Below are 26,928 nucleotides of genomic sequence, written 5' to 3' on the forward strand. Positions count from 1 at the left end.
ATATATATATATATATATATATATATATATATATATATATATAAAATAAATGAAATAAAATAAAAATTAAAAATAAACTAAAAAATAACAGCCACTTAATTCGACATAATACCTGTACACATGCTAGCTTTTATCTAGCATTAAGCTGAAATAAATCTGGACATTAAAAAAAGAAAACCTCCTCACCTGAAGAAGGCAGATAAGGGAGGAATGTAAAGCCATGGGAAGAACGATGGTTTGACAACAGGAAGACATAGGTTTGAATCACAGCTCCCAGGATCTAACGGCTGCCTGACACTGGCCATGTTATGTGACGCTATGAGCCTCGGTTTCCTCATCTGTGAGATGGATGTAAAAACAGCTCAGAGAGTGAGTATGAGCATGTAAGTAGCAAAGCAGCTACAACAGTAACTGAATCATGATAGCTGCTCAAAAGATGTGTCTCCTCTCTTATCCCCTCCCTTGATTCATTCCAAGCATGGATTTTTGGAAGCATTATAATACTTATTTGGGAAATAAGCAGTTTGAAAAATAAAATTATAGGTTGGCACAAAATAAATCATACTTTAGAATTTCACACATCATTACTAAAGCATAATAAAGTGGCTGAAAAAGGGATAAAAGGGATAAAAACTTTCTAATCTTGTACTTATGCTAAGGATGCATGTTTTCCTGTCTGCTGGGAACAGACAGAGCATGGGGCTGTCAAATCCATAAACCGCACCCTGTCTTATCAGTTCTTCCAACATAATATGTTTTCTTCCTCCATCCATTTCTTCCATTTGCATAGCCACTGCCCTGGTTTAGGCTTTAATTGTTCCTCATGGACTACTCCCCATAATTGGTCTCCTTGCTCACCCTCTTCTCTGCCATCACCCCCTTTCTTGCTCCTTCCCTCAGCTGTTTTGAAAGGTCCAAAATGCTCAACACAGTTTGCAAGACTTATTACAACCTACATTTCCGCTCTCATCTCCACTTGAGAGCTATGGAATCAGTACTAAAAGCCCCATGTTGCTTATGAAAGCCATTATTCACAAGAGCAACAGTTACTATAATGTGGACAAAGGGGCAAATTATTCAATTCCTGATTTTAAAAAACAGCAAGTTAAAGCTTGAACATTATTGAGATGGTTGTGGTCAATTCAATATCATTGTTAACACCAATCACTTTGTCATTTAAAGTAACCACCTACATTCCCAAAGAATTAAAATGAGGCTAAGAAGTACATTTCCCCCAAAGATTAAAACTGACAAAATAATATACCCTAAAGTAAATAGTACAATTTAAAGCAATTTGGATTTTTTGTTGTTGTTTTCTGTTTCTTTTTTTTTTTTTTTAATATGATTTATTGTCAAACTGGCTAACATACAGTGTAAAGTGTGCTCTTGGTTTTGGGGGTAGATTCCCAGGGTTCATCGTTTCCATACGACACCCAGTGCTCATCCCAACAAGTGCCCCCCTCAATGCCCATCACCCACTTTCCCCTCTCCCCCACTCCCCCATCCACCCTCAGTTTGTTCTCTGTATTGAAGAGTCTCTTATGGTTTGCCTCCCTCCCTTTCTGTTTGTAACTCTTTTTTCCCCCTTTCCTTCCCCCGTGGTCTTCTGTCAACTTTCTCAAGATCCACATATGATATCTTTCTCTGACTTATTTCACTTAGCATAATACCTTCCAGTTCCATCCACGTTGCTGCAAATGGCACGATTTCATTCTTTCTCAATGCAATTTGGAATTATGAAAGCAACCTGTCATGTACCAAATAGTAGGTAAATGACCAAACACTACAATGGGACAATAGTTATGGAAAAGATAAAGTTATCTCTGAAGGAAAGTAGAACAATTTATTCAAGATTTTATTTTTCATTTATTTTTAAAAATTTTTTAATGTTTATTTGTTTTTAAGAGAGAGACAGAGCGTGAGTTGGGGAAGGACAGAGAGAGAAGGAGACACAGAATCTGAAGCAGGTTCCAGGCTCTGACCTGTCAGCACAGAGCCCAATGTGGGACTTGAACTCATGAACCGTGAGGTCATGACCTGCGCCGAGGTTGGATGCTTAACCTAATGGACTGAACCACCCAGGCATCCCTCATTCAAGCTTTTAAAATGGAAAACCTCTTTGGGGATAAGGGTTTAGGTATAGTTTCATTTGTATGGCTGATTTAGACATAGTTCTGTTGAACCATAACTTAGGTCCCCCAATATATAAGAAGATATAATATATAATAATAAGAAGCAAAATATAAAGATAACAAATATAATAATAAGGAGCAAAATTAATCAAAATCATTTTGTCTATAAGCATTTTTCCCACCAAAGGGATTATTTCAACACACACACACATACACACACACACAGAGGTAGACATTTGTGCTATGTATTCTATATACTAAGGCTGTCGTGTAAATGTTTTATATAAACTGTGATAATAAGGGGCACCTAGCTGGCTCAGTAGGTTAAGTGTCTGAATTCAGCTCAGGTCATAGTTGAGTTCAAGCCCTGCATCAGGCTCTCTGCTGTCAGTGTGGAGCCTGTTTCAGATCCTCTGTCTTCCTCTCTGCCCTGCCCCTGCTCATGTGTGTGCTCTCTCTCTCTCTCTAAAACAAATAAACATTAAAAGAAATTAACCTGTGGGGCGCCTGGGTGGCTCAGTCGGTTGAGCGTCCGACTTCGGCCCAGGTCATGATCTCACAGCTTTGTGAGTTCGAGCCCAGCGTCGGGTTCTGTGCTGAAGGCCAGGAGCCTGGAGCCTGCTTTGGATTCTGTGTCTCCCTCTCTCTCTGCCCCTGACCCACTCACATTCTGTCTCTGTCTCTCTCAAAAATAAATAAACATTAAAAAAATTTTTTTAAACAACTAATACAGGATGTATTTTTTTAAAGAAATTAACCTCTGATAATAAGAAAAGCAGCCACAAAGTGAGTAAGAAAGTACAGTAGTGATTCAGGATGATTTCATGAAACATACTATCTATTAATTAAATGATCAAAAATTAAGTGGCTCAACAAAGATGCAAATGAAAACTAAAATTATTGGTGTACATCAACTGCATCTGTCACCACGGTTTTGAAATCAGTGAAAGGAAACAGATGATGGCCCTCGAGAGCCCTCCTTTCTAATGGATCACCCAGGCTTTCATTCCCAAAGGTTCCATCTCTTCTGCACCTTACACTGGGGGTGACAGTAGAAAGATTAAGCAAGAGAACTCAGACCTATTGTTCTCCATACCAGTGAGCTGATGATAACGACGTCTGTTTAGGGCTTCGTTACATTATTTCTCCTCTGGGTTCCACTGAGTTTGAGTGATTCTTCCACCTCCGAAGGAAATCAAGTGCTGGACCTGCTTGCTCATCTAGGATTCTGAACAAGGTGAGCCCTGAAGCCCTGTGTTGTGTGGCCAGTAAATGCTGTTAATCTAAGTTAGTATTTTTCTCCTAATAGTATACAGTCCTCTTTGAGTTTCTGTCTTGTTCTCTGGGGGCAAGGTTAGAGTGAATCCAAGGAAGTTGTTGTTGCTGCTGGTTTATTATCATCATCATCATCGTCATCATTATTTTAACGTTTATTCACTTTTTGAGAGACAGAGACAGAGTGTGAGCAGGGCAGGGGGCAGAGAGAGAGGGAGACACAGACTCTGAAGCAGGTTCCAGGCTCCGAGCCGTCAGCACAGAGCCTGACGCGGGGCTTGAACCCACGAACTATGAGATCATGACCTGGCGCTGAAGTCGGACGCTTAACCGACTGAGCCACCCAGGCACCCCTCCCTTCATTTCTGAAGCCAACAAACCCGAGGCTCCAGCAGGCTGTCCGGCCGAGCACTCACAAGACCAGAGCCCACTACCTGTATCTCCAAGACACTGGACAGCTCGTGGGTTTATGGATTCAAAGAATCCCTGGTGTCATAAGGTACTGTCCCAAGCCACCTTCCACAAGAAGAATCGACAGACCAGTGAAGGTTTAAGTTACTGTGACTGTAGAGAACCACCCTTCATTTCAGCTCCATGCGTAAAGGAAGATGCTTTCTAACACCAACTTCTTTTTCTTTAATGTCTATTTATTATTTAGAGAGAGAGAGAGCACACAGGGGAGAGGCGGAGAGAGAGAGGGGGAGAGAGAATCACAAGCAGGCTTTGCACAGCCAGCGCAGAGCCCAACGCGGGGCTTCAGCTCATGAACCTGAACCAAAATCGAGACCCTGACGTTTAACTGACTGAGCCACCCCAGCGCCCCCTCCCCACCCTGGCCAACACCAACTTCTTACTGCTGGGGTCTTCCTGGCTTCTGATAGCCCCCCTTGGCTCTATAACATTTTATATTGGTATCGTGTATATAATAATTACCTAAAAGGTGATCATGTTTAGAAAGACTGCCTTGTCACTGAGGTCAAAGGAACAATTCAGACTTAAAAACACTTTTTGTATCTGCCGGCTCTTTTCAGATGAGTTACGCAATTTCAAGAAATGCCCCGGAGGATCCAGATGTCAACTCAGACCCACTTGCCACCACCCAGGCTGAGAAGATTCGGCAATGTGAGCTGACACAGGAATGCGGTGAGAGGACTAGATGCTACAAAAGAAATGGCTGCTTGCAAGAAGTGCAATTCATCAAAATTCATCAAAAATTAAATGAATTAAAATTCATCAAAATTAAGCCCACCAGCTCACTTCTTGCATGAGACCTTGCATTAGAGGAAAGACAATACAGGTTAGGGTGCCTGGGTGGCTCCGTCTTAAGCATCTGACTTCGGTTCAGGTCGTGATCTCACAGTTCGTGAGTTCGAGTCCTGTATCAGGTAAGCTTGAGCTTGGCTTCGGGTGAGCATGAGCTCGACCTTAGGTAAACACGAGCCCTGCTTTGGGTGAGTCCTGCTGCTCGCTCGCTCTCTCTCTCTCTCTCTCTCTCTCCCTCCCTCCCTTTCTCTCTCTCTGCCCCTCATTCACTTGAGCTCTCTCTCTCAAAAAAAAAAAAATAGGTTACATGTTCTATAATAATGTGGTTCAGAGTAAGGGACCCTCTGATATTATAAGAGTAAGAGTCACGTTCCTATGGCCATACTTTTTCTAAGAATTATCTACTGTGAGGCTGGAATGGATTCTCATCAGGAGACAACAGTAAAGGAGTAATTTTCTCAAGATACTCAAGATACCTTTCCAGGAAGTAAGAAAAAGCCCAGCTTGGGATCCATACTGGATTTTCAAGGCTGTTCACATCTTCAAAGGAGTTAGGGTGGCTGGGTGGCTCGGTTAAGCGTCTGGCTTCATCTCACATCATGATCTTAAGGTTTGTGAGTTCGAGTCCTGTGTCAGGCTCTGCACAACACAGAACCCGCTCCCCTCGGGATTCTCTGCCCCTCCCCCATTTATGCTGTCTCTCTCTCTCTCTCTCTCTCTCTCTCTCTCTCTCTCTCTCATGCGCTCTCTCTCTCAAAAATAAATAAAAACATTTAAATAAAACTTTTAAAAGCAAAGTCTTCAAAGGAGTTTAAAGTGTTCCTCACTTCATCTCAAACTTCTATTGTAACAGTTATGGCTCCGGAGCTGTTTTGTTGCAAACAAAATCTGTCAGGCCAAATTATTTCTTCCAACGAGACTATATTCATCTCAGCTGAATGTGAGAAAACCAAAGACGAGTACATTATTCAAACTGCCATCAGGGCCCCTTATCTCCTTGAAGCCAATGCCACAGGTGAGAGCAGCCTAAGATATGCTGAACGGAGGCTGCCCCAGAGACTGTCGGGTTCCCTGCTCAACACCACAAGCTGTTGATCAGGAATCCCAGTCCTTCCTCAAGTAACGGTATGGCAGCACTAAGCTTCCCAACCACCTCTACTGAGGCTCCAAAAATAAGCAAGCACTTGGTCCAAAGGCTGCCATTACTTCGAGAGACTTCAAGTCTGTGCTCAGAACTCTGGCATCAGTTCCTGCCGTACAGAGGTTACTAACCACACGAATCTACAAAGTCAGATTGAACCTTCCAACCATATGACTCTATGATTTATGCACTATGCAGTAAAAAATAAAAAGAAAGTATTTTTAGAAGAAAAAGAAAAGAAAAGAAAAGAAAAGAAAAGGAAAAGGAAAAGGAAAAGGAAAGAAAGGAAAAGAAAAGAAAAGAAAAGAAAAGAAAAGAAAAGAAAAGAAAAGAAAAGAAAAGAGTGGGAGGATGGACATAAAAAACAAAGAGATCAACATACAGGACTCAGAAGACCAAGCATGAAACATACAAAAAAAAAAAAATAATAATAATCAAAATAATGTGAAGGACAGAGTCCAAAGATTTTGCCAATAATTTTAACCTAAATAAGCCATTAGGTCGGTGTAGAAGGCGCTATAAAGTAAACTAGACTCCTCATTGCTAATGAACCCAGGAGAAAATCAACACCAACTTTGAGAGTTCATACGGTTTTACTAAAGCAGTCCTATGGAAACCCTCTAGATTCTTTTAAGACTCACATGCTCCCTAGAGAAAATACTGACTCGAAACAAGGAAGTTTACCAATTAGTGGCCATTTTTTGTTGATCATGAAGTTATTCCGCAAAACAGAGGTAGAGAAAACAGATATGGAGTTATACTAGCAGAGCATAACTAAGCCAGCAGCCTCCAAAAGGCACTCCGTGAAGCTCTGAGGCCCCAGATGTGTGTCATGTCAGATCACACACAGAGCTCTCTTAGGTAACAAATGAGACTTGAGAATGTGGTGTGTGATCTGGTACAAAGGTTTAATTTTAGATTCCAAAAGCATAATCATGAATCAAATGAAAGCAAAACCTCACTGTATCCTGGAAACCTAAAAGTGAACAGGTAAGTAGAACTCACAATAGAGCAAACTTCAGAAAAATAAAGCAAAATAAGACCAGAATAATGATGCCGAGTCTGAGGCTGACAGCCTCATAGTTACATCATTAGTCTACACAAAATCAATTGATTAATGTGATTTATGAGACAGATAAAACATATGGGCTAATCGATTAGTAATTACCTAAGATACTTGGAAATTAATAAAGGGAAGAACATAGGAATAAAAAGGGGGGACTCAATCCTACTACAACTTTTATCATGTTGTTTTCACCAGTGAAAGAATCACAACACAATGCAGAAAAGAAGATGGTCACGCTTCACTCACCTGTTTCTCTGTGAGGATGACTCTCCCCAGTAACTGATCTTCCAGACCTTTCATGGTGACAGTGAAGTCGATGATAGAGGTCCGAGCACTTATTTCAGGGGTGTAGGCTGGATTGGGCAGTTTGGTGGTAATGTAGAGTCTGAAGCCATCCATCACATCTACCTCCTTGTCACCAACTTTCACCTTTATTATAAAAATAAAGTTCAGGGCACCTGGGTGGCTCATCTGGTTAAGCATTCGACTCTTGCTTTCAGACCCGGTCATGAACTCCCGGTTTGTGAGTTCAAGCCCCGCCCGCATTGGGCTCTGTGCTGACATTGCCAGGCCTGCTTGGAATTCTCTCTCTCCTTCTCTCTCTGCTCCTCCCCTGATCACTCACTCTCTCTCTCTCTTTCTCTCAAAATAAATAAATAAATAAGCTTAAAAAATAATAAATAAACTTAAAAAAATAATAAATAAATAAATAAATAAATAAATAAATAAATAAATAAATAAAAGTAGTAAAACAAATGCACCTTACCGTGTCCTTTTTTGCACAGGATCAAGCATTGCTTTAAACAATTATGTAACTAGAGGTATTTGTAAACCGAAAAAGAAGAGGTCATTGGGCACTCACAGGGCTTCAAACCACTAGGATGAAAGGGAAGAAGGAGGGAAGAAGGAGGAAGGGAAGGAGGAGGGAAGAAGGAGGGAGGGAGTTCAATGTGCACTAATATATATCATAAATGTAGAATTTTGCACCAAAAGTGGTGTGATCGTACCACAGAAGTGAGATGGATTCTTTACCCAAAATTTGGTTCAGAGGTCAAGACTGATGACATCACACATGCACCAAAAGGGAATGAAAAGGTTTATTGCTCACATATGGAGATTTGGGGGAAGATTAAGGTGGGCTCCCAAACAGGTCCCAAAAATTGATTGAGAGAGTAGGAAAAAACAGCTGGTGGCTAGGGCGTAGGGGTAGGATGAGAGTCCCCACACAGGGCATGAACAGAGGACTGCATGGCTTGAATGTCCCACCACTGCCAAAGGAGAGAGCCCCAGGTTTTCTTATCAGCTTGCCCAGATTTGGGACAGAAAGGTGAGGGGCATGGTGGGTTTTGAAACATGTCCACAGTCAACCATCAAAATGGAGTCAGATTCTGTCACACGAGTGAAGTAGATATCTCTAAAAGGACTGCTTTTGAACACTTTAATCCCAACTCAGGAAGTGGAGAGGAGAAAAGGAAATGCTTCTTGCACTGACTCAAATTTGAATTCCTGCCTATTGAGAAAATTCCATCTATGTCACATTTACCTGGCCTCATGGTTATGGCTCTACACATCATTATCAATAGGTCTAACTGACCTTAAAGGTAGACCCAGTCTTAATGAAGTTTCTCTCCAAAACATTATCCAGTGCTGGGTCTAGTTCCTCTCCAACATCTTCAATAAGCAAGGGCCTTCCAAGAGAAAGACTGTCCTCCAGGTGGTTTCTGAAGTACTTGTGATTTAGAGATGTGATCTAGGAACAGGATCCAAGAGTTGCTTTCACAGTATCATGATGCAAGGTGCAGAGATGACAAATATTAAATGGTGCTCCAGCAGTCTATCGCAGAGGTTTTTAGAAATCCTTATCTGGAACCCATTCTTGGTGAAATTATACAGAAAGCTTAAACCGTTTCCATCCTTTTCCTTAGCAAACTGTTCTTCCCCCGTGCAACCTGTCTTCTCACTACCACCACCAATTTTGTGATAAATAATAATGGAATAATCATGATGTGTCCTTGTAAAGTGCTGTATACTCAGTGTGATAGAACTCCACCCTGCTCTGTTCATCACGGAGAGTTTTAGGCTCTAATAGAAGAGAGTCTGCAACCTTTGAAAGATGGCATTAGTAGAGATCAACACAAATGTAAATACAATTTTTAGAAAAGATCTTAATATCAGATTTTAGGCTTGCATCGGTTATTGCTCTATTAGGATTACAACTCTACTATTTTCAAATATTTCTTTATTCTCGGACTCCTGCTCATCAGAGACAATAAAACTTGACCAGTAACATAAATATACTTGAACTCAAATTACCTGGAGTTCATTCCGGCTTTCTTTATTTTTAATCCAGATCTTCCCTTGAGTCTGTGGATCAATTAACAAAGGATAGCGAGATGCCTTTGTGACAATAATTCCATTTTGAATGGATAGGTCATCATTTGGCAGACCTTGGAGGTTCCATTCACTAATAGTAGGGGCATCAATCAACATCTCATTGAGATTTAGATTGTCTCCAAATGGGATTTCCCGGGCTTTCATTTCCTTCTGCCAGTCATTTAGCAGCAGATTGCGAAACTCTTGGTTAAATGGACCAGAATAAGATAGAAAAGCTGTAGCCAACAATACATCCCCTAAAACGGAAAACAAAACACTACTGAAGTATTTTATAATCAGCCTTGTAATTGTGCAGAATATTAACATTTATTTTTGAGACAGAGAGGAAGAGAGAGAGAGAGAGAGAGAGAGAGAGAGAGAAGGCGCACACCAGTGGGGGAGGGGCAGAGGGAGGAGTCACAGAACCGGAGGCAGGCTCCAGTCTCCAAGCTGTCAGCACAGAGCCTGACCAGGGGCTAAACCTCACGACCACAAGATCAAGACTTGAGCCAAAGTTGGACGCTTAACCGACTGAGCCACCCAGGCCCTCCAAAGGCAAACATTCTTTTAAACGAACTTCCAGAAACCAAACTGTAACCATGTTGCTGTGCCTTGGTGAATACGAAGTAGGTTGGTTTCTTGTTAAACAGGGTCCAAATGGTCCGTCAAGTGATACCTGCTAATGTCAAGCACTAGACTATTTCGACTCTTGTTGGATGTAAGAGTATGACTTTGGAGTCTAAGATACACAACTTCAGAAGACAGAGCCTCCATTCAAAGTGACCTTGATCAGTATGACCATTCGCTCATAAGGGAATTGAAAAATGACCTGATAAGATGTTGAAGGTCATTAATACATCTACTCAGGGTTGCATAGATGCCAGACCAATATTCATCCTTCTGAAATATCTGCACACACACACACACACACACACACACACACACACACAGGAATTTGAAGTACTAGAATGTTGGTTTGTATTCTGATAAAAGTTCCACTTTGCTAACTCCCTACCGTGGTCAACATATAATCTGATCAGTAAAGGAACTTGCACACATACCTACAAGTCTTTTTGTTTGTGCAGCAAACTCTTTACTTTGTTCCGTCCACCTTTCCTTTTCTCCTGCCAAGCCACCAATCAGTGTGGAGGCGGTCTGCATCTTATGTCTGCACCTCTCGGCATCTTCGAGCAAGGTCTAAAAAGGGCCATAATCAGAAGGAAATTTATGTTCAGAAAAATACAGCCTCTGGCTCAAAAATATGATTTTAAACCATTATATATTATCTGCCCTTCTGAGACCCAGGAGCCATTTATTTCCTAGGAAGCATAAGATTCAGTGCCTTTGTGCCTGTGTCAGCCAGAGACTGTCTCTTATAAACCTTCATGTAGGGTCCCAAGCCAACGGGTCAGACTCTCCCCACGTGTTAATAACTAAGAGATAATAGAGATCTGCATCATTTATGACTTCCCTATAAGAATAGAAATAAAATACAAGCATACTTACTAATATCATAAAGCACAAAGAAAAGTAAAAAAAATACATATCTTTGCTTGAAAATCAGGAATACTTCTCATGTTAAAATTCTAGCACCATTATTGCCTTATCTAACTCCACATCTCCTTTTTCTTTAGGTGAAACTTTAGATTATCCCCAGACTGTGGTGTTTTGAGGCTCGGTCACAAATCCCAGTGACACCTGGCTCAGCCAGTCCCTCCCTGGCGCTCTGCATGGCAATAAAAGACTTGAGCCAGACTACCACATGCTGTGGCCACTCAGTGCTCGGTTCTTAGAAACAAATGGGCCTCTCTCTGAGACAACTGCTAATTCTACTTATAAAAACTTATATGTATGAAGTAACAGTGGAATAGTTAAAGATTTAGCTACAGGACCAGTCACTGAAGTTCATTTAAAACATATGTACACGTTACACATAATATAGTATATATTTATATGTTATATAGGCTAAATTCTAATAAAATAGAGCATTATTTAAATAAATTTTGGTGTGCCAGTGAATACAAATACTCTGAAGCCATTAAAAATTATCTTGTGAAAATTTTTATAACTAAGAAAGATATTCATGATATATGACTAAGTTAAAAATTCAACTTATAAAGCAGTTATGTGTTGAATTATATTTTTAAATGTTATATTTTACATATATTTTTAAAACATATGTAAATCAAGGAATATGTTCAGACAGCAAATACTTTGCTCTTTATCTAAAATGAACTTTTAGAGTTCATTTCCAGGATTACCTATGTGTATTTTCCGCAAGGAACACCAGTTGCTTTTGTAATAACAACCCAATACAGTGTTTTTCAAAAGCAAGATATTTATCCTAGTTTTTTCTCTGGGATTCTAGTCTGCTCTGTTTTCCTTTCCCCCTAGAGTTAATGCAGAAAACCTAAAACCCAGCTGGGGTGCACCCCCACGTCTATATGGCCCATATTTGTTTGTTTCTCCCCAAGAAGAAAGATATCAGCTGGGAAGTATGACATTGCATCACTTATTTATGCCTCCGTTTGAAACAAACTTTTCATGTAAAAGCTATTTTTAAGATTAGGTTGTCTTGGGGCACCTGGGTGGCTCAGTTGGTTAAGCGTCAGACTCTTGATTTTGGCTCAGGTCATGATCTCGCGGTTCGAGAGTTCAAGTCCCAGGCTGGGCTCTGCGCTAACAGTGCAGATCCTGCTTGAGATTCTCTTTCTCCTTCCCTCTCTGCCCCTTCCCTGCTTGTACTCTCTCTGTCTGTCTCAAAATAAATAAACTTTAAAAAAAAAAAAAAGATCAGGTTGTCTTCCTGAATTTCATCATCCCAACTCCCAATTGGCCAAAAAAGAAAATGGCCAGGGCCCTCCTCTCTGGCTTTTTTTTTTCTGGGACCCCACACTCCTTTAGGGGATGAGGGTACAGGGAAGAGAGAGGAGCAGATTCATGAGAGTTAAAGCAGCTCCCCCCCTCCACCCCCGAGCTTGGTGGGGGCAGGGAGCAGAATCCCCTGGGTTCTTTGGGCAGTGTCCCAGCCCACTGTCTGTTAGTACTCCCAGAGAGTGACTAGCTGTCCAGAGGCCCTAGGGAAATGGGTCCGCCAAAAGGCACTGCCCTGTGCAGAGAGGAGCAGGGCACACACTTCTTCAGGGGACACACAGGCCTGAGTCGTGAGCTTATCCATCTGACCATGATGAACTGTGGGCTTGGGTGCCCTGCCCCTCCCTGCCTTCCATAAGCCTGTGAGCCTCCTGGCCTCTCAAGGAGCCCTATGCAGGAGGAAGGAGCCACAAAAAGACTAACGGTCAGATTCACTCCAGCATGTGGGAGGTAGATACACTCACAGCCAGATTTTGTGTTTTTTTAATTTAAAAGCTTGACATTTGTTGAAACAAGTTTTCAAGTCAGAGCCATACCTCTACGGGAGCAGGTCTTGTATGGTCCTAACAGCAGATGCTCAAAACCAAAAAAGCATATTGAATGAATTAATGCAAAAATGTTACAACTGAAACATAATAAGATGAGGCGTAAAATATTTTTAGTGTATTCAGTAGCATCTCCCAACACAGGTGAGGGTCCAACATGGTAGAAATGAGTATGCCTTCCCCATAGTTTCTGAAGTAGGCGCTTTCAAATTGTGATGCTAATTGTCTCCTTATATTATGATAAGTGAATCTCACAGAGCATAATTAACAAACCCAAACAGGTTACATAGTTACTTCTCTAAAATTTCTAAAAAGCTCTTATTTTGCTTTCCGGCGATTTATCTTTAAGCAAAAGTATCACTCGTTCTGCATATAGTGAAACTGAAGTGTTTATCGAAGTTCCCTTGCTGGGACTCCCATAAGAGAATGGACTACCAGAGCAGGAATCTCAATCCTGACAAGAGAGGACTGAGAAGGGGCAGGAGGAAACTCCAGAAAATCATCAAGGAAAGAACAGAGTGAATCTACCTCTTATTTAACAAATGCAGGATTTATCAGAGGCAGATACAGATTTTATGGGGCCAGAAGCTTACATAATCTGGGTGGGGGGGGCAGTCCACTTTAACAAAATTATTAGAGGGACACCTGGGTGGCTCAGTGGACTAAGTGTCCAACTCTTGGTTTGGGTTCAGGTCATGATCTCACAGATTGTGTGTCCGGGCCCCACATCAGGCCCTTTGCCGACAGCATGGAGCCTGCCTGGGAATATTTGTCTCCCTCTCTCTCTGCCCCTCCCCTGCTTGCTCTATCTCTGTCTCAAACAAATAAACTTAAAAATTTTTTTTAAAAAGAATACAATTAGAGATTGTTTTACAAATACAAAACACCCATGTGAACATGTATTTAGAGTGAGAGGGAAAAAAATCACTACAAAGTCCTGGTGACTTAGAAACTCTGGTGCCTTTCCTCTGAAATTTCTAGGCATTTTCTGTATGCTTATACCCAAAAGCTTGCCAGTCATAACCCGGTTTCCCTTCCCCTAAAACACTACAAATCCCAGGAACCCCAGCTCCTAGAAGCCTGGACAAGTGAGGAGCTCTGTAGCATAAGCTACACTAGGTCTGCATTAACGCTGCCTGCATTTCCAGCCGCAAAGAGTCCCCAGTGGAACTGGAATTAGTATAAGTAAGATAAAGAAGTTGTTGTTGCCTAGTGGCTCAGAGATGTATGAACCCAGATTCTGAAAGGTCCTCCAGCTGCAAAGTATGCATGGGCTGAGAAGACGGTAGATGGCCATCAGGATGCAGCCATGTGGTCAGCCACGTAGGTCCAGCAGAGAGGCCTGGAGTGGACACCAGAAGGCCAAGGTCTAGTCCAGACTGTCCAGCCCAAGACCTGGAGCCACCCTCTGGACCTCAGTTCCTATCTCCAAAGTGAGAATTAAAATGTCCACCTTGCATCCCTTGCAAAATTGTTTCAAAGGTTAAATGAGATGAAGTGGGAGGTCAGGATTTGAAAACTGTAACAGAAAGTGCCTCATGAGGTGCTGTGCCATTGCCATCAGTAAGGAGACTCAGAATGTTTATGTTCCAGAACCTACTCCTATCTTGGCTGACCATCCTGACCTCTCACCAAGGTCCCTGGCGTGTGTTAGGAACAAACTCCAGGGCGTAGTGAGGGATTATATGTTGTATATGTAACGTGTCTACGCAAAATCAATCCCTTCTGGAACCAAACCCTTGGAGAGAGAAGGCAGCAAAGGAACAAAGGGTTTACAAGAGCCACGTTGGTGTACGAAGGTCCCTCCCAGGCCACAGGACAGTTACCTGCTTTTCAGTCATGGCCTGCTCATATTCGGCCTGCACCACGTCGAGCTCTGCTTGCTTGTCGTCCAGCTCGGCCTGGGCCTTCTGCAGATCCTGCATGGCCAAGACGTAGCGATTCTCCTGCACCACCAAGTTGGCCTGCACAGGACACATCAAGGTGAAGGATGCGCAGCAAACCAAGCCGCCAGCATCTCCGGCGATTTATCTTTAAGCAAAAGTATCACCGTCGGAGAACTCGGCGGTGCTCATATCTCTTCTCTGTTCTACCCCTAGAGTCTTCTCAAGCTGTATTCAGTCAAGATCAAACCTTAATGTGGACTTGATATAAATGTTTCTAAGCAGAAAATTATAATTCACTAGAAGTCAGAGAATTTTAAAGTGTCAGATAGTAAATATTTTAGACATTTTGGGTAAGAGGCAAAATCAAGGCTATTGTTCAGACACTTATTTCAAAGCCATGTAAAAATGCAAAAATTCTGGACATCTGTGTGGCTCAGTCAGTGAAGCGTCCGCCTCTTGGTTTTGGCTCAGGTCATGATCTCATGGCTTTGTGAGTTTGAGTCGTGCATTGGGCTCTGTGCTGGCAGCGCAGAGCCTGCTTCAGAATATCTCTCTCTCTCTCTCTCTCTCTCTCTCTCTCTCTCTCTCTCTGCCCTTCCCCCACTAATGCTATCTCTGTCTCTGTCAAAATAGATAAACTTAAAAAAGAAAAAGAAAAAAATGTAAAAATTCTCCTTATTTCACAAGCCATACAAATACAGGTTTGGGCTAGATTTGGCCTGTGGGCGAGAGTTTGCCAGTCCTGAGATGAGAGCATTGCAATATTTAATGCATATAGGTACCTTATAGCACATTGTAATATTAAGAACTGTAGAGAAAGAAAAACCAGAATATTAAGAAGCATCTGCCTAGTAGGACTCCTCACTGTTGATGAGAATGTTAAGATAAAGGATGGAATATGATTATTCACTAAAAATAAATGTTGTGAGTCGTGGTGATCTTGATGTAGTTGCTGTGGTTTTCATATATCGTTCGCCTTCCTTAAAACAATTGGTACCTTGAGCTGTGACTAATCAAAAGTATATGTTTTAAGGAAGCTGCTAAATTTGACTCAAAAGACATATTCAAAAGCAATTTGAGCAAAAGAGATGTAGAAAATAGCCCATGCATACAGGAATTTAGACGTTTTAACTAATTTTTTGAAATCAATTTTTTTTTTCCTTTTTAAGTCTCCAAAATGTTAAACTTGACTTTAATGGGGTAATCCGCTATAAGGGCCACATTCTTTCTGGGGTGTTTCAGAAGAAAAGATTATCTTGAAAAAGTTTTTTGGAAGTAAAATCATTTTCCTATCTGGAAACCTCAGGCTCCCAAACTTTGGCAGAATAATTCTTTAAGAGAAATTCAAAGTTCCATTACTTACTAGAACCAATGACAAGCTTAACAACTACAGTTTAGAAAGGATCTCACTCTTCGGACATTTTTTTTCTCAGGTCAGCTCTAAATTGCACCTGTTGCAGTGGCTTAAAAGAGGGGCGCCTGGATGGCTCAGTCGGTTAAGTTCCAGCTTTGGCTCAGGTCACGATCTCATGGTTCGTGAGTTTGAGCCCCACATCAGGCTCTCTGCTGTCAGTGCAGAGCCCGCTTCAGATCCTCTGTCCTCTGCTTGCTCTGCTCCTCCCCCACTCTCTCTCTCTCTCAAAAATTAATAAACTTTTTAAAACAATAGATATTTTTGTCCAAGTTTAATATTTAAGGCTCTACTGTTTTTAAACATTCTGTTTATATGGACTGATATTCGTGGTTTTCATGGTTTTCAAGGAGAAATCTCATTATCATTAAATTGAGTAGAGTCTAAATCGCCATCGTTGTAGCCGGTATTTAAGTTTTCCTCTCCGAGAGGTCACTTGGCCCGTCTACAGGGATTGCAGAATAAAGGAAAGCAGCCCCCCCAGGGTCTCCATCATGGCTCAATGTTGAGGAGGTTCCAGCTGGCAATGAAGGAAAGTGTCCTTAATCTGTCCTCATTCAGGAAGCAGGGGCTTACGGGTGAAGCCCCTGCAGGGACACACGAAGTCCGAGGCGGCAGTCTGTGTTGCTTCACATATTCACCCGGATGACAACCAGCACTCCCTCCATCTTCCCCGTCTCCCTAAGCGGTACAGACAGAGGCTGTCTGTAACTGCAGTTATTTTCAGGACTGAACATTAGCGGGGACCTGATACACTCAAGGCTCCCAGAGGCTGGGTGCTCATTGCACTTCCAGGACCGACTGCTCAGAAAGAAAAGCGGAGTTTCTAGGAGCGAGTAAAAGGCTCCCCCTCGTGATGCTCTTCACTTCCTACTGCATGATCTGGATTGTCCTGGGACCGGGTGGAGGCTGAAATGTACTGGAATTGAAGAGGGGATTTCATTGTTCTCATGCAAGCCTTATTTAGAATGGCCATTATTTGGTACTGACTTCAGCTCATTTTGTTTAAAAAACAATTACAACAAAAGCTACCCATCGTGCATTCAACAGTAATTCCCTTAAAGACACTGTATGCTCATTCACTCGAAACATTTGCAAAGGATGCTCTGTATTTTGCGCTTGATATGGTGCTTCTAATTCATCAATATCAGAATGTCCACTTTTAAGCTATGCTGGAGTCTTCAAATGGTTCCCAAATTCATAATGTTGACAAAATGACATCATTTACATCCTCTAAAGTTCTCTGAGCCAAGTAAATCTTTGTTCTTTTAAGTTGCCCTAGGACCCCAAGGGGCCTCAGCCACTGAGTAAATGACCCTGGTATGGTAACAATTAGAAAATAAAATCAGCTTTGCAACTCTATCCCTATCTTCTTTCCACTCTCAATTATTTTTATCATGATTATTAAGCTCCTTGGGTAGTTTATAAACATAAGTGGATTTTAGTCGATGGTTGAGAGAGATCAAAGTTACACAAAAGTGAAATAATCCACCAGGCCACACGTGTGATCTTTGAGCCATCGGTAGTCTATTTTCAAAACATGTATTTGCCTCTGCATCTGCCAGAGACTGTCAGTGGTGGTGGGGGAGCGTGTACATATGAAGCTTAAAAATGCAATTACTCGAAGGAAAACAGGCATATTCTCAAATCACATTAAAGAACAGAGAACATTCAGTTTCCTTCCCGAGGTAAAGGAGAAGAGAGGGAATACCACATCATACCTTGCAACCAACACCGGCCACCAATGGTGTGCCAACCCTGCCTCGGTTGTAACATTCCCGGCAGGACATTTATCAGGGTATTCTACGCTATGGTTTTCTGTGTTTCTTTTTTCCAAGTTAACATTGTGGAGCAAAAATATCCAGCAGCCCACAGTCAACGTGGCGCCCTTGTAGAAAGTCCATGCTTCGACTTGTACAATTCTGAACTGGAGTGCTATTACAGAGAAGAGAAATGTCCTGTGCTCGGCAGTTCTGTCCCTTGCCCTCCCTGTGGACTTGAGTACAATAACACCAGAGGCCAAAGGTTACTGTACACTCTGAGAAGACAAGGCCAGTTGGCCTTGAGCGCCCTTGCAGGCGCTCATCACGCAGTTCCAGCTAGGGGGCTCACCTTTAGAGGCAACACTTCTCTGTTTATAGAAAAGAAGGAAGCCATGGCTTTGGTCCAGGAACAAAGACCAGCTACATTCCCACATACGCGTTTAGCAGTTTCGATGTTGTAGTCAGCCATTTCAAAGTAAGGATTCAAAAATTCTATCACTTCTTCATTGATTGTGTCTTTTGGGAATTGCTATGAAAGAAAAGAGTAAAATTAAGTCAAAATGCTTCTTTCCATGAGGCCACATTCACATTGTGCTCACAATGCCATTGAAATTGTTGAACTAAGGAATGAATGAACGACATCATATTTTGTTGATATTTCAGGATATTGGACAAAAGTCCTGAAAGTGAAAACAGAGGAAGCAGTGACAGCGAAGAAGTCGGAGCATTCTTTATCTTCTGTGAACAAGAGATACCAACCCTAAATAAATGTTCCAGGATCCAGGGAAAGAGTAAATTATTTAGGCGATGAATACTAACATGGTTATTAAAATTTCCAAAGCAATAACATGTTCATGTCATTAATCCTAAATAGGTGGATTGTAAGCCCATAAAATCAATAATGGAAAACAAATACACTCTGGTATTTTCAGCCTGCAGACAAAATATGTTTAGCATTTAGCAGCAACTAAATGCTTAATACATTCAAACAGAGGTTCTATTAAACTCATCAGAAATACGAAGGTAACTACTTGGACATTTGGTCTTGAGGGCAATGAATTAATTTTTAATCATAGAATTATCCAGAATATGAAAGAACTGTTAGCTTCTGAAGGGATAAGATTCAAAAATAGTAGCATAAGTGGATTAAGAATGCCTTCCTGCATCAAGAGAAGACTGGCCAAACAATGAAACTGGACCTTCCTCGAGTGGTGTTTGACATCTAAAAGAAGCTGAGTAGGGGCACCTTGGTGGCTCAGTCAGTAAAGGGTCTGACTTCAGCTCAGGTCATGATCTCACGGTTCATGAGTTCAAGCCCCACATCAGGCTCTGGGCTGACAGCTCAGAGCCTGAAGCCTGCTTTGGATTCTGTGTCTCCCCCTCTCTCTGCCCATCCCCTGCTCATGCTCTGTCTCTCTGTCTCAAAAATAAATAAAGCATTAAAACAATTTTAAGAAGATGATTTGATTTCTCCAAGTAGAAAGGAATGTGGCGCCTATAAATCAAAGCTTCCACAGAACATGCACGGTACAGGGCGGAGCACACACACTCTCATTCAGACAACCTCCAATGCAAGTTTCTTCTATGAGTCTGGAGAAATGATGAAGGCAGAAGAAAACTCAGAGAATATTTGGGAGCAGCAGAAGGGCAATGGTGACAAAAGGCAAATGGTGAGGAAGCTTCCAAGAGCAGTGGCCCTGCCACCAGGCACATAGGGCAGGAGCCTGGAGTCACCTGCCAAGATCCCATGAGAAGTCCAATGCCACTGTTGCACTTTTCTGTGAAAACTCCTCGATCTCCTCGGTCACCATTGTCATTTCACATATGCTCAGAGTCCATCACCACCTGTGACTCCTTCTTGGTGACAACTTATGTCATAGAGTGCCACGTTTTAATTATCTGGGACAAGTCTGTATGGCCACCAGTTTCATAAGCTGCTCACTGTTACAGCTGCTGTAAGGTGCCTCACAAGACGCTCTAGCCTCACAACACTTGGGCATGTGGAATTGAAAACTGAATGAAAGACAGCATGAAGGTTATTGCTTTGGAAACAGATGTGACTTTGGTATTCCCCATTAGTTTTGTCACGGTCCAAATATGAAAGATAAAACAATAAAACTTCTTGAATAAAACATAGAAACACTTATTCTGCCTTAGAGGGAGGGCAAAGATTTCCTGAACAGAACACAGAAAGCACTCGTGGGAAAATATTGATAAATTGGGCTACATCAAACTGAGGAATGTCTGTTTATCAGAGGACACCCTTAACGGAATGAACAACCAAGGCAGAATGTGGGAGAAGATATTTGCAAACATATAAATGACAAATTACTCATGTTTCTTATAAGGAAATACTACACATCAATCAAAAATTTAAACAGACAAGAGACCTTAACAGGTACTTAACAAAGGAATCCCCAAGAGGTTCATAAACTGTTGAAAAGATTCTCAGCATCATTACTTACCAGGTCTAATGCAAACTAAACCCACATTAATAAAACACTACTGCAAACCCATCAGAATAGTGAAAAGTAGAAAATAGTTAAGATGTAGAACAACTTACACACTGCTGGTGGGTGTGTAAAAGGACACAGCTATTTTTGAAAGCTCTTTGGCACTATCTATAAAGCTGTTTAAATGTATACAGATGGTAGCTACCCTTGTAGTGAGCATAGCATAACGTATACCATTGTCCAATCACAGTGTTGTACCCCTGAAATCAATGTAATAGCGTAAGTCAACTATACTTCTATCAAAAATATTTCCATCTGTTTTTAAAAAGGATAACGTAAGACCCAGAAATTCCATTCCTGGAGTACAGAGCCAATAGAAATTCAAATACACCCACCAAATGGCCCGTAGACCAATATTCACAGTAGCTTTATTTATAATAGCCCAAAACTAGTAACAACCCCCAAGCCCATCAACAGTACAGTAGACAAATAAATTGAAACATATTACAGCATTTCACACTGTGCTGGCTCATACAAGCTCATAGGAAACCATTACTAAATGTTTAGGAGTTTTGCAAATAGGTTGTGAAATAGAACTGTTCTTAAAAGTTAAATTATAGAAACTTATAATTAGACAAATGTTATTTACAACAAAAAGAATATACAATGAAAGTAATCACATTCTCTTACATTACTACATTTTACTATCTATGTTTCTGAGGGCATTTATATCCATTGTACCTACGTAGTGGGGAACGATACTGCTTACACACCTCTCCCCCAGTTGCATTCAGCAAGATCATTTCGGTAGCTTGCAATTGGCCATTGTAGGGATACTTATGCCATGGAAATTGGCGAACACTACAAATCAGACTTTTTCTTTTTTTTTTTTTTCCTTTTTTTCTCCCCAGAGAACCAGTTGTTTTTAAATATTTAGCACACACCGCTGCTTCATATACTGAACCGCTATATAGCAATGAAAAAAAGAATGAAATACTGTCCTTGCAACAATAAGAATGAATCTCAAAGACTTGTTGAATAAAAGAATTTAACACAGGAGGTCACGTGATATCAATGCGCCTATGTAAATTTCAAAACCGACAAAATTAATTATCAGGATAAAGATGAGAATAATAGTTACCCTAGGGGAGGTTATTGACGAGGTAGGGACACAAGACAGATTTCCGGGGTCTGGAAATACAAATCCTGATCTCAGTGTTCATTAACAGGTATACATATGTGTAAATATTCATTAATCTGTATACTTAAAACTTGTACATTTTATCATATGTAAGTTCTACCTCAAAATTAAAAACATGCAGATTACTACCCAAAAAATTACTACTGAGACTTGCAAAATATAAATACACATATACTTGTATTCATATGTATACAATACATGCACATATGTCTTGCTTTCTTAAAATGATTTTGACCTATTGAAATAGGTCACTGATGATGTTTTAGTATGCCTACAATCTATCAGGAGAGGTTCTAATGCTTTTTTTTAAATTTTTTAACATTTGTTCATTTTTGAGAGAGAGAGAGAGCAGGGGAGAGGCAGAGAGAGAGAGAGAGAGAGAGAGGGAGACATAGAATCTGAAGCAGGCTCCAGGCTCTGAGTTGTCAGCACAGAGCCTGACGTGGGGCTTGAACCCATGAACTGTGAGATGATTACCTGAGTCGCAGTCAGACACTTAACTGACTGAGCCATGCAGGCACTCCATCTAATGCTTATTTTTAAAGCTCTAATGTCTTATATTTGGAAAAGAAAATTCTGCTCTGAAAAAATACTTAAATATATGTTCAATATATGTAAGTAGAATATTATTAAGGCTTTAAAAATAAGAAACTCTTGCCATTTGTGGAGGACATTGGGCTAAATGAAATAATCCAGACACAGAAAGACAAACCCTGCCTGTCTCACTTATACATAGAATCTAAAATAGTCAAACTCACAGAAGCAGGGTAGAATGCTGGTTGCCAGGGACAGGGGAGGAGAAAGCAGAGATGTTGGTCAAGGCATACAGAGTATCAAGATACAAGAAGAAAAAGTTCTGGAGACCTAAGGTACAGCAAGAAGAATAGAGTCAACAACATTGTATAGTTGAAATTTTCTAAGTGTTCTCGCCACAAAGCAAGAAAAAAAAAAAAAAAAGAAAGGAAAGGAAAATGGTAACCATGAGGTCATGGTTACTTTAGCTTGACTGTGGCAATTATTTCATAGTGTATACAGATCTCTAAACATCAAGTTGTACACCTTAATATATAGAATTTTATGTCATTCTACCTCAATAAATATGGCAAAAAAAATTAATAAGGAAAAATGTGTACGTACAGCAAAATCTTTTCAGAAACTTATTCTATTAAAGGACTCGGATACTCTAACGAAGTCTGAGTCCCCTGTCATCCCAACGTTACTGAACTACCAACCTGCAAGTTCTGTAAAAAGTTTCCTGCGGTCATGAGTTTTAAAGACTCCTGCCAGGAAGGAATTGTACAGCTTCTTTCCAGGTCAATTTTCACTGCATTGACTTTCCTTTGAAACAGGAGCAGCACACAATCCATGATCCTCATGATGAGGTGTGGTGGTCGGCCCAATGTGCGGACAGTGGCGATGTCCGAAGGCTTGATAGTCTGTGAGAGAAGAGGTCATCGTGCAATCTCAGATGAGAAAGTGTGGACAAACCTGTAATCTCTCAATGCTATTTTGACAGAGGAAAGGAAGCGTATTTGAGCTAGATGCAGTCATCAGGTTGAGATGCATATTTAATCCCAAAGAAACACATGTCCCAGAAAGTTCAAACTTCTACAATTCAAACTGACAGCAAGAGGAGAGACAGTGAGGGAAATATTGGTGAGCAGATAAGGAGCTGTGACTTCTCCAAAATTGTACAGACCACTTTGTGTCAGAAAAAGAAAAGGGGGGTGTGATCTGAAAGAAAAAGAAAACTCAGCACTCAAGGAGATATGAGGAATTCTAACCCAGGAAAACTCCAGAATGTGCAGTGCTTTCTACTCATTAGTGATGTAGGGCAAGAATCTGCCTCTCTCTTTAGCAACCCAGACTTGTCACAGTGGACCGACACAAGCAGGTAGCCCCAGGGCTGACAGACTGAATAATTAGAGGTTTCTGAGTGGAAGTGACCTTTAAATGATGGAACTTAAGCAATACGAATTTCACTAACTCAGAGAAGTCCTGTTCCATTTCTATCATGGAGATTCTGATAGAGTAAATTATTTAATAGTCAGATAGACCCACTGTGGTTGCTAATAACTGTTCTGTCTCTTAAACACTTTATGGGATAAGTACGGGAAAAAATTCTAAAGATAAGAATCTGATACGGTCCTATTTCTGGGACAAATAGTGTATACTCATTCCTTCCAGATGTTGAAAACCTTCTGTCTTAATTGCATTTGCATCAAAGGAAGGTGACCAGAGACCTTGGAATCAAAGCTAATAACCTTTTCTCTGAGGATTGGGGGAAAAAAATGAAGAAAAAAAAAACCCCACTGAATTTCGGATTGTAACTACATACTCTGGAAATGTTTGTTTCAGTCGATGCGTATTTGTGACGCAAGACAACCGGAAGTGAAGGAGAATTTGTGTTCAAGAGCTAGAAACAGCTGACAGATCTTTATATGAGACATGTGGCTATAAAAAAAAGGAGAGAAATATAATAGCAGCCAGTGGGGAAAGTAGGGTCAAATAAATGTTGTAAATAAATGTTAAGTAAAGGATGTAAGGAGCCGGACATGCTGATTTTACTTTAGCTTTAAAAGAGAAAATTGTCTAACAGAATTGGGCTCAATTATGTTGGGTGCCCAGGTAAAAGGAGTTGGGGGGAGAGGTATGTCTAAAGCTCAACCTATTTCAGCTAAGTATTGGATTCCTCTTTTCTCTGAAGACAAAGCAGTGTGACTGCCACATAATTTCCTAGACATGCTTGCAATATAATAGTTATTTAACATCTGGAGGTATTTTGTTTGTTTGTCTGGAGTCAGATTAGTTTTGAGATAGGAAGAGAAATATTATTTGTGCTTACCTTATTTCTTGTATAGATTTATGTGGCCTGATGCCAAAAGGTTAGTTTGAGGGGATCTAGAGCTTCTTAGAATAAATTGGTAGTACCATATTTCAAGATTTCAAAAGCCCACAAGGAAGCAATAAAATGGAGGCAGAACCAATGAAGGAAATTATTGAAAATCTCTCCAATACACCCCATCATGTTACCCCTATTTCCAGACATCTCTGCATTGATGTTTATGTGGAATATCTTAGTGGTAGAGAACATGAAATTAGGAGGATAAAGAAAAATATTTTATAATACAGAAAAGATACTGAGCCTTTTAAATCTTGGGAAATTTACACCTTTAAGCATGATCTAAGATGCCACAGGCTCTTTTCCTATGATGCCATGGGGTATCATGAGTTAAGTAAAGATTTAAAAGATTCTTTACACTATCAATGTCTTCTTTGTATTGATCAGAGACCCAGAGTCGGAAGCCAAGATGCCCCAAAAAGGGGGTTGGGTGGAGACCAGGATCTCGAAGAGATATCTAACCCCCACGCTCACTGCAGCACTATTTACAGTAGCCAATATATGGAAGCAATCTAAGTGGTCATCAGTGGGTGAGTGGATAAAGAAATGTGACATATACATGCGTAGAGAGAGGGAGTGTGCGTGTGTGTGTGTGCGCGCGCGCGTGCGTGTGTGCGTATGTGTGTGGCGTGCCTGTGTTCAATGGAATATTATTCAGCCTTAAAAAAAAATAAAGGAAATACTGACATGTGAGATAACATGGATGGACCTAGGGGCCACTATGCCAAGTAAAATAAACTAAATATAGAAAAACAATATGATCCCATTTACATGTGGAATCTAAAACAGGCGGATTCATTGAAGCAGAGAGTGGAATGGTGGTTGTCAGGGTCTGTCAGGAAGAGAAAATGGGGAGCTGATGGTTTTCAATTATGCTAAATAAATTCTGGAGAGTTACTACAGAGCACAGTGCCTATCGTTAACAATACTGCATTATATACTTCAAATTCGTTAAGAGGGTAGATTTTAGGTCCTATGTTAAATGTTTTTATGACATGAGAAACAATAACAACAACAATGGCATTAAAGGGAGCGGCGGGGAAACTTTGGGAGGTAGTGGACATGTCAATGGGCTTGAAGTTAGGGATGGTTTCAAGGTATATATTTATTCCCAAACTTTCCGAGTTGTATACAGTATACACGTCCTGGTTTTTACATGTCAGTCATACCACAGTAAGTTGATTTTTTAAAAACAGGCAGGGGGGAGATGAGGAGTCCACCAGTCTAAGAGACTGAAGACCCCACGGGGCTTTGAGGATGAAGAAGCACACTCTAGCCAGTGAAAGGAGGAAGACAGAAACAGTAAGTGAAGACACATCACAGTAAGAGTAGTGTGAAAAGTTGGAGGGACAAAGGAGGTGGCCATATCTTCATTGCTTCAAAAGAGTAGAAACTCATATTTATATATAGCTCAGGAAACTAAAAGACTCAACTTGGATCAAAAAAGATTTAGAAGTGTTCAAGGCAGTGAGCCAAAGAAGCGATTAAAAAAGTTTGCATTGTCAAGCAACAAGGCATGCTTAGTGGGGGTTCTAGAACTTGAATTAGCTGTGGGCAGATCATCAGGACTTCATTTCTCCAGCCATTTCCTAGACCAGGAATCAATAACATAAGGCAGTAGCTGAGTAAGACCAAAGTAAAGGCAATCCAATCGAGTCCCCAGAAATCTTCAATTGGGCCTTCGAAACTGGACCGGCTCTTTAAGGTGGGGCCTATGTCACTAAACTCATCATATCTTCTCAGAATCCAACCTCCTTCCTAATTTTGCCATTTCTGCTATTGCCACGCAAGTTGAGACCTGTTCAGAACCTGCCGTTTACGGGCTACATTAGGTCAGCAGCTCTGTATTTGGGTAAAATCCACAGATACAGTCAGAGAACGTTGTCTCTTACAGACCCATGCCAGGGTCCTCAATGAATGGGGAGAGAAATGTTATTTTAGAAATTTTATGTGACTTTCCCAATGTCACATAGCTTATTGGTGACAGAGTGGAAATGAGAACCCAGGACTCCTGACCGCCAATCTAAACACTGCCCATCATTTAGGATGAAGAAAATGAGATGCGAAGTAGCAAAAGCAATATCTATACGGAGCTAATAACATCACCCTGCAGAAACTATTCCTTGAAATAGTTCCAGGGAAGACCTTTGGTCTAGAGCAGTAGAGTGTTTCCTTGCTGTTATTCATTTTCCTTCGCCCTCCTCCCAGGCGCTAAACTTGACACCTGCCATATCATACAGATTTACCTGCAGGGCTGCTTCTGCCTCTTCTAAAGCTGGTTTTGCGGTTTCCAGTTTTTCTTCAGTGATGGCTTTGTCCTTAGAGATGCTGTCTACAATGGCTTGGGCTTTGTCCTTCACCTTCTGTACCTCAGCCTTGACCTTCTCGGCAGCCTGTGCTTTCATTGTCACTTCTTTTAAGACCTAATTCAATATAGAAGGGGAAAAAAGCTCACAGAACAAACCTTGGCAGGCTGAAAATGCACATTTTTGCCTTGATTTGTTGAGTTGGTCCGGTACCATTTCCCAGTAAGATTAAGAGTATTAGATTCTATTGGAAATAATTTGTACTTTCATGGTGACAACTCAGTGAATATGCATACATCGTTAACACTTATTACCAGGAATTTAAAACAAATGTGGC

General features: G+C 40.9%; 1 protein-coding gene across 1 annotated transcript in view; it reads right to left on the reverse strand.

Annotated features, from left to right (window-relative positions):
• The window catches only part of DNAH5 (dynein axonemal heavy chain 5), a 291,695-nt gene that overhangs the window by 41,402 nt on the left and 223,365 nt on the right, over positions 1 to 26,928 (reverse strand). Inside the window, exons 58-65 of the mRNA XM_040494117.1 lie at positions 26,532 to 26,708; positions 22,616 to 22,819; positions 18,079 to 18,258; positions 14,496 to 14,633; positions 10,312 to 10,447; positions 9,191 to 9,507; positions 8,472 to 8,627; positions 7,124 to 7,306 (exon numbers count right to left, since the gene is read on the reverse strand). Coding sequence (XP_040350051.1) covers positions 7,124 to 7,306; positions 8,472 to 8,627; positions 9,191 to 9,507; positions 10,312 to 10,447; positions 14,496 to 14,633; positions 18,079 to 18,258; positions 22,616 to 22,819; positions 26,532 to 26,708 — 1,491 coding nt within the window. The remainder of the gene's footprint in view (positions 1 to 7,123; positions 7,307 to 8,471; positions 8,628 to 9,190; positions 9,508 to 10,311; positions 10,448 to 14,495; positions 14,634 to 18,078; positions 18,259 to 22,615; positions 22,820 to 26,531; positions 26,709 to 26,928) is intronic.

This window comes from Herpailurus yagouaroundi, unplaced genomic scaffold, assembly GCF_014898765.1.
Source record: "Herpailurus yagouaroundi ecotype Mexico unplaced genomic scaffold, PumYag 29, whole genome shotgun sequence".
NCBI lineage: Eukaryota > Metazoa > Chordata > Mammalia > Carnivora > Felidae > Herpailurus > Herpailurus yagouaroundi.